This window comes from Apis dorsata, unplaced genomic scaffold, assembly GCF_000469605.1.
Source record: "Apis dorsata unplaced genomic scaffold, Apis dorsata 1.3 scaffold_1055, whole genome shotgun sequence".
Taxonomy (NCBI): Eukaryota; Metazoa; Arthropoda; class Insecta; order Hymenoptera; family Apidae; genus Apis; species Apis dorsata.
In genome coordinates this window covers 152,150-161,397 of record NW_006264153.1, presented here as the reverse complement: position 1 = coordinate 161,397, position 9,248 = coordinate 152,150, and the positions used below count along the sequence as shown (strand labels likewise).

The 9,248-nt window shown below is 25.8% G+C and overlaps 1 protein-coding gene across 3 annotated transcripts in view; it reads left to right on the top strand.

Moving 5' to 3' along the window:
* Window positions 1-6,118: 6,118 nt before the first annotated feature.
* LOC116184843 (innexin inx7-like) overlaps window positions 6,119-9,248 on the top strand; it is an 11,276-nt gene continuing 8,146 nt past the window's right edge. For all 3 annotated transcript variants that reach the window (XR_422860.2, XM_006624382.2, XM_006624381.2), the window contains exons 1-5: window positions 6,119-6,316; window positions 6,464-6,554; window positions 7,379-7,460; window positions 7,932-8,109; window positions 8,557-8,897. Coding sequence is in view for 2 of the 3 variants with exons in the window: in XM_006624382.2 (XP_006624445.1) it covers window positions 6,229-6,316; window positions 6,464-6,554; window positions 7,379-7,460; window positions 7,932-8,109; window positions 8,557-8,897 (780 nt within the window). In the remaining variant the exon portion in view is untranslated. The remainder of the gene's footprint in view (window positions 6,317-6,463; window positions 6,555-7,378; window positions 7,461-7,931; window positions 8,110-8,556; window positions 8,898-9,248) is intronic.

Sequence of the window (9,248 nt, the reverse complement as noted above, 5' to 3'; positions counted from 1 at the left end):
GGATAAAAAAGTGCGCGCATACGAGAAAAAGAGAGAGAGAGAGGAGTGAATGGGATCGCGTGAGAGAGAGAAAGATAGTCAGGCACAGATAATTTAGGAAAGAAAAAAAACGCTATTCGAAAATTTTCTTTATCCATTTTTTCGCTTACTTTTTTTTATTAATATTTTTGATCTATTATTACGATAATTACAATATATATATTATATTATATATATATACAATATGCATCGAGGGACCAAAAGAAAGAAAAGAAAAAGTGGAAAAAAAAAATATAAAAAGGAGGACACCCCTAGATTTTTTTTCTTTGTTATTTCTTAGTATTATTTTTTATTCGTCCATAATTTCTGTCTCATTTTGCTGAAATTAAAAAAAATTTATTACATATTTGAAATTATTGTTAACTGCCGAAATCATTGTAATACCGTCCTACTATTACATGCAATATAGTTGAAATTTTGAAGATTACGAAAAGATCTATATTAAGAAAAAATAAAAGACAATAAAAATATGTACGCTTAGCTCTTAAGAATTTAGAAAAAAAAACGTGCGCAAGTATGAATCGTTTTCGCGCCAATATTTTCATTATCAAATGTAGAAATAATACATTCTTTTTGAGAGATTCATGCTCAAAGTAAGACTGCCAAGTAATTGAAACACTCCATATCATCGTGATTCTTATATTTTATATCTATTTAGGATTGTACACGTGAATAGAATTTAGAACATTTTTTCTGATTATATTTGTTATATTATTATATATATATATATATATATATAATAATATAATTTATAAATATGTATATATATATATACATATATATACATATTATATACTTCCTTCTCCCTGTTTCATGCCAGTGTTTTTCCTTTCCGATTTTATTTAATTCTATTCGCATAATAACTTCTTAGAGGTGTTTGTTCCTTGTCTTATACTTTTTTAATTTACTTCCGTTTATTTTTTTTTTTATATCGATAATTTTAATATTATAACCGATATCATGAATTTAATCTTCTGGTTCTGAGATGTTGAGAATTTTTTTTCCAAGAAAAAAAAAATTTCTCAAATTTTGTTTCCCTTTTTTCTCTCTCTGAATGATTCTCTGTTGAAACATCGCGAAATAATCCACCGGAAGAGGAAGAATCAAAAAATGCTGAAAAGCAACAATCTAGTATCCCAGTGCCTTTGGATGCAGTTTTCTAACCTAATCTAACCTAATATAATATGAAGTGTACTCCAAAGGTTATAATTAATTAACACGTTTCGTATCATATTATAAAATATATCTATTTATCTATGATAATCGATTTAAAATTAAATTTTTTTAACAATATAAACATATCAATTAGATAAGATTAAAAAAAAAGGTTTAAATATCAGCAAATCACTAAAATTGCTCTTTTCCCTAATTATGTTGCAAAAAAAAAAATAATAATAAAAAAATAATAATAAACTTGCCGATACTATCAAACTTTTCTTTATCAACATGGAACGTGTTAAATATGAAAATCCCCAAGAGAAGTAAATATCAAACTCTGAACTTATACTATTATTAATTATTACAAAAACCAAGGGAAAAAATAAAAGTGCCTATATTCCGTATGCATTTTGGTGTAATGAATGATGAAATTTATATTCGTATATAGTGATAGAGCGTCGGTGCATTGTTCTATTCTAATGAATGCTGCTTAGTGAAGAAACGTAATATACCTGTAATCGTATACATGTACCTTGCGTGTACGTGCTTCCTCGCGCTTGTAGAAGCGATAAGATAAGAGAAACAATTATATATAAAGAAAAAAAATATATATATTATATATATATATATATATAGAATTATAAAAAGCCAGCTAGCCAGATTTGCTGGAATAACGAGTGATAATTGATTAGTAATGACAATTGCCACGTTATATATTTTTTTTCCCCCTTATTATTAATATCCTATTCTTTACTCGTTGATAATGATAGTTACTCTTTATTAAAGCGTCCTGCGAAAAAAATTGCATTTTTAATGAAATCGTTATTAGAAGAAGGAGAGCGTATATTTTGCTATTTGCGTTTTCATCAATGCTTCTTGAACATAAACAATGTACTGCCAGAATATTCTATATATTTTCATAAGAATGTTCTACAAAATTCAACAAATAAAACGTCAGCGAGTAATTAAGTAGTTCCCATAATTTCTGACTTTCAGGACCATATTTCCCTTCGTGATTACCGTATATGTATCATTTCAATTATATATGTATGGGTAAGTAACAAATCGTTCGTCAAAAAATTGAATTCATATATCAAAGATATAATTAATATTATCAGAATATATATTTTTATTATATTAATATATATATATATTAATTATTTCAACAAAATTTTTTTGTGTATTTAATTAATCGTAATTTTTAAAATTAAAAACTGTAAATGATAAAAATTTACTATTAGTAACTTTTTGAATCTTTTTTTAATTTATTGGTAGAAATTGAATATAGTATTTTAAGAAATAAGAAAATTCTATTGGTTAATAATGTAATTTTTCTTAATATTTTTTTTAAAATTAAAAATTTTTCTAGAAAAAGAAAACCAATTTTCAAAAACTATAAGGGAATTAAAAAATTTCACAATTAAAAGTAACTATTATAGTATATATATATATATATATATATTATATGTTATATTATATATGGTATATAATAAATCTTTTTTATGAAAAGTTAAATATTTTTTCTAGAAAAGAAAAATATCACATTACATATAAAAAAATATCGTCACTTCTGTGTTCATTTTTGGTAAATTTAACCAATAATGTATTCTACGGATGGAATTTATTAAACTATGCACTCTCTAAAAGATTTCATTGTACGTGCACGTGTACCAGTCAGGGATTTACGATCATCGAAACGAACTTCTATGCTCGAGGTCCAACCAATTTCGGTTCCCTCTACATCACATTAGGGGACATGAAGATTATTCTCATTTTACTGATTAATACATAATTCGAAGCATAGCCTTAACATTAAATCGAGCCATTATCTCACGTTCGAGGTATTTTTTAGATTCAACAATTTTTGCAAAATTTCTTTATAAAAGAACATTTCTATTTTATATTAAAAATTTTTGTATAGAGGATAATAAAATAATACCAGTATAGTTTTGTGAAAAAAAAAATATTGCATCCTGTCCAATTTTTGTTTTAATTTATTTCCAGTAAAGTAAGGTTAAAAACCATTAGTAATAATAGATATACTACACTCTATAAATATTTAAAATCGATATACCATTGTGTTGCAAGGAAATTTTAAATTAAAAAAAAAGATAATATATTTATTTTTTATAAGATTTTTATGTAAACTTTTAACAAATTATGAAAAATATATTTAAAAATTTATAAATTTATAATTTTAAAATTTATAAATTTCAACATTTTTATCATTGCTTATCGATCAAGTTACATTTAAATAAAATAAAAAAAATGTTAGCACTTTCTAAAGTAGATCATTCAATTTTTTTCACTTTTACTAATTTTTACAGTACTATTTTTATATTTATGACTAACGTAATATTCGAAATAAAATATAAAAGAGGACTACTTATTATCACGTATAAAATAAAAAAAATATATTTATTGGAAAAAAAAGATTATTAAGACTACTACTTATTATTTTATATAATTTATGATTATATATTAAAATCACTTTTCACATTTTAAACGTAATGTTAATTATTCGATAATTCTTTCACGATTTTCTCTTGCGAGAATTATAAATGAATGGATCAGGTATAGTAAGAAATAACGATGGAACAAGATATGTATAATACATGTACACGAATTGAGAGACCAGAGGACAGAATTTTCTTGAGAAGATCCGTTCAGTTTGCCGGTTAGAAGCGACCGCATCAGGGGCAACGGCCGGTCAAAGTCCTAGCTTCGACATTCTATCCCCTCCATTTCTTTGTTCCCTATCTTTCTTGTTCACCATTCCTCCTTTCCCTGCGACTTTACTCCTCTTCCACCTTAAACTTGTTCCCTCTCGTCTCCTTATCTTATTTGGTCTTTTTCTTTTTTTCTTTTTTTCCCTTCCTTTCCTCTACATTTATGTACTTTTCCTAACCTTCTTCGATGCTTGTAATTTTGACCGTACTTTCGTTCCCTCCTGTTTTTTTCTTCTTCCAAATTTTCAATTTTATATAGATTATTTGCTTTCGAAATATTTTTCGAATTGATTTTCTATTTTTGATTTTCAAGTTTTTTTCCAGATTTTTTAATTTGATATAGATAAATTTAAAAGGTAAAATAACGGAATTACAAAAAAAAAAATAATAATTAGTATTAAAATATTAATAATTAAATATTCATATAACTTTTAAAAATATTGAAATATATTTTCTAACTTTTTTAATTATTAATAAATTGTGTAATTTTGAGATGATTATGCATTTATATAAAATTTAAATTTACAAAAATCTACAGAATACATATGATATTTAAAATATAGTACGTATCATGATAATTGAAATAAATTTCTATTTAACTTTCCATTTCTTTAGTTATATTTAATCTAAAAAAAAAGGTATTTACTTCTCTATGCATATTAACAAATTATCTTTTTATTTGATCGATAAATGATTAATTCATCTAATAAAACTAGCCTTTGAAGAATTTTTTATATTAAAATTTTATGCATATATGTTATTTTCATTATATATTATTCATAAAGTTTATTGTTGGCCTACATGAAATTTTAATCTTCTAAAAATTAAGCTATATATATAAGCTATATAATTGATTTTAATAATTAAAATAAAAGAAAATATTTGAACAATTCTCCAGTTGCAGAAGAACAACCAATACAATACAATTTCAAAAGAAAAAATAAAAATGAAATATGATAATTATGATTAATTAACCTAAAAAAATACAATTAAATAGAGTTGTTTTTTTCTTATGTTATAGAAATATTTATCGTAATACATAACTTTATTATTAGAAATAAACTAATAGTTACTTTTATTATTAGAATAGAATTTAAGAGTGAAGTTGAAAAGAAAATTAATAATTTGGAAAACTTGGAAAATCATTTAGATTTTTTTTAGTGCGACGATAAAACTATTGTGCGTATCTCATATATTTTTTGAAAAAAAACATCTCGATAAAACATAATTAATCATCATGATTGTGCTCGATGTTATATCCGACTGATTATTATTGTGAAATCATCCAATATGATAGAGATAAAAGTTTCATAAGTTTTATTACGAATTACGTGCTAATCATCGAAATCAACATGTGGATATTTTCCTTTCTGTCATTGCATACATTGGATCAATGTATTTAAAAGTCGTAAAAATAATGATTATTAACGCGACAATAATTCTTGCGTGAAAGTGGCAAATTGATCAATTGAACAAGATATACATACGTATATAACATATAAAGTGTGACGAACTATAACTATATAATATAACTTGATAGATGATTTTATATATGAAAATAAATAAAATTTGTATCAGAATAAAAGAGAAGTTTATTTCTATATTACGTGAAGAAATAAAATTATTCTAGATCTCAAGATATCTAACATGTTCACATCCTTCATATACCGTTTATTAATCATATTTATTTAAATTTATTTGCTAAACTTCACATTTAATTATATAAGATTAATGCAATCAAAATATTTTTCTCCAAGAGATATCGAACGCGTCAACGCGCATGCTCTTGGAGCGCTAGGGTCGAAAAACGAAACGTCCCAACGCGATGAAACCGTTTTTGAATCGATCAATATGTATGATCATCGGGGATCAATTGAATCGATCGATCAATCGGCAAATATCTTCGATGAAATAATAACGTTCTCGTTCTTATTTTAAATTGCTCGTAACAAGCATGATATTATCTATTATCTAGTCTTATCTATCTAAGTGAATAAGTGGCTTTGTAACTCGCACCTTCGAAACCACGGTTATGAGTCTATGAAGTTTCGTGAAGCGTTTGTCACTCACGATGCCAGTGCGCAATCGTGGCCACTGATAACGAGAAATAAGATTTACCAGCTTCGAATGTTCAGTGTAAATTGGATCGACCGATCACATTGCCATCGTGAGAGATCTTCGCGCAATTTTAATACCGGAAGTTGATCGATGGATGCCTAGATCCGGAACCGAGGAATTTTAACAGTGGAAACAGATGAGAGATTCGTGATTTGGAGAGATAGTTTGAGATTATTTCAAAGAAATGACGACCGTTTTAGCTACGTTCTCGGTCCTCAAGGACCATGTCAAGTGGAAGGTTTCGCAGGATTCTGTGGCCATTGATAACTTGGGTAAAAAATAAAAATGATGACAGAGATATGAATAGTTATTTTTTTTTTTTTTCATTTTATTAGTAATCTTTATTTCATTGAAATTTAATTATTGAAATTTTTATTAACGATATAATAATCAATCGATTATTCGGTGTCATTATTCAGTTTTTAAGATGCACTATAGATTCACGTTTCTGATGCTCTTGATCGCTACGCTATTGGTAACAGCTAGACAATTTATCGGAGAGCATATCAGGTACATTTATGAGTAATACTCTAGTTTTTAATATTAGCTTCGAGTGATCCATTGCTATAATAATGTCACTAAATATGTGTGAAATAAATAAAGCGATATGTTTTTTATCGTATAATAGAGTTCTAATGATTAAGTTCTCTTTTATCTCGTACTCGTGTGCGTTATCAAATAAAATTCTTGGATTTTTTAAATCGAGATTTATATTTGTTCTTTAATATCTGAGGGAATCTCGATAATTAATTATTTAATTATTTAACTATATATAAAAATAAAAAATTATAAAAATAATAAAATACTTATATTAGTTATTAATAAAAAAATTATTCCGTTAAGAATTTTCTTTCTTTTAAATTTTCATAAGAATTAGAATAAGAAATTGTATATAATTGAGCATTGTATATATTCGAATCGATAATAATAATTTATATATATATATATATATTCAATTTAAACATGTATTATTATCAATTGAAAAAAAAATTTATCACATAAAAAATTTTTTTTTCATAAAGAAAAATATTTTTTTTCAAAATTTGTACTAAAAATATCTCTATTCTTTAAATATAATTTTGCTAAAGGAACATTTTATACAAATAAGTATTTAAATATATTTTCATAAAAATAATATTTATATTTGAAGAAAATCTACAAGCGTGACATTTATAACTAAATAATATCATGTTTAATTTAAGACTTTTATTTATCTCTTACATAATATTAAAAAAAAAAAAGAAATAGAACATAATGCGTTTATGATATATTTATCAATTAAAAATTGCTAATAAAAGAGGTAATTATACACAATGTTATGTTTTATGGATAAGGTGTATCGCTGGGCATGGAATGAGCGATGATATAGTGAAAGTAATCAACACTTTCTGCTTTTTCACGTCTACTTACACTGTGGTAAATATTAAATAATAATACATTCAATTTTATTTAATTGCGCATAAAAATGTTTCTCATAAAAAAAAAAAAACAAGAATCTTATTGAAAAACAAATACAAAAATATGCAAAAATATCTATTATAGCTATTAAATTATAAATAAGTTTGTATTAAACGAATCGAGACGGTTATCTCCATCATTCCATTCTTCTCGTTCTATCTCCGTCTCACTTCATCCAATACAAACTTAAATTACATATAACTCATAATAAATAAGTCTCAACTGATATTTTTGTACAACAATTTTTACATTTATTTTGATCTCTAGAATTTCTGTTTTTCAAAATGTTGTTCCATGATTGTATTAATATTTTGCAAAAAAAAATCCTTAAATTTTAATATCGATAAAAAAAAAAATATTTATAAAATCTCTAAAAATTTTTTAACTTTATATTTTCGATAAAGGAAACGATAATATGGAATTTTTTAGACAAAACATTTGAACAAAACATCGGTGGAATTAGGTGTAATCGCACATCCTGGCGTCGGACCAGCAACTTCAGAAGACTCCGTGGTACATCATGCCTACTACCAGTGGGTGCCCTTCGTTCTGTTTTTTCAGGCGATCTTCTTTTACGCGCCTCACTACCTGTGGAGGAATGTTGAAGGTCAGCCTCGCTATAATATCCACCAACCTATCTTGCATACCTTCGCATGCATAGTATACGAACTTTTAATCTTTCGATTTTCTTATTTAAAAAAGAATAATAACGTGCATTATAATAATTCTCTTGGTTTTTCCTTTCATATGTTTTTATTCGAATAATATGATAATTTGATGATAATTATTTGAACGATTGAGAATAATATAATTTTAACATGGTCATCACTATTTTCAATTTTTTTTAATAATTCTTAAACTGGATTCTCATTTAAACAAATTTCATTTCTAAATGAATTTTCAATTTCTTTGTATATTTGTGCACAAACAACATAATGATAAAAAATAATGTTAAAGAGCAAAACGCGTTATATGTAAATTTAAATTTAATTAGAAAAAGAACGTTTGTCATACAAAGATTTATTTAATGAAAAAAGTAAAATTCTTAAATCAGGAGGCCGTTTAAAAGCGTTGGTTACTGGATTGCATACAGCGTCAATGGCTCTTCGTGAGACATCTCTGAAGACCGAGAATGGTATAAGCATCATGTCGAAGGACGAATGCGACGACAAAATACGTCAAATTCGCCATGCTTTTCTGAATCGTATTCATTTGAATCGACCATGGGCGTATTATTTGGGCCTATGCGAGGTTCTCAATTTCATCAACGTTCTTTTGCAAATATATCTGACCGACTGGTTTCTCGGAGGTGCTTTTCTCGGTCTTGGACAAATGTTGGCACATTATGGATCCGAAGAAGGTCAAGTCGAACCTCTCGATATCGTGTTTCCTAAGGTAACAATAATATTTGATCAAATATTATCAAATTTAATCAAGCTTACATTTCTGAAGCATGAAATTGCATGCAGAATAAATATATATAAGTATAAGCTTAACATTTTATGACTGCAAAATCGATTTATAACGTAATTGTAAAAATTTCATTCTTTTCAAACGTTAAATTTATATATTTAGTAGTATTTACTTAACTATTGCACTTTCTGTCCACTCAAATCGCTCCCCACTATTTCAACTTCCCCACTATTCCAATTTCTCCACTATGGAATATTGAAATTTTTATTTTTGAGACACATATATTCTATTACAAACTTAAATACACATAAAAAAATATGTACATATAACAGT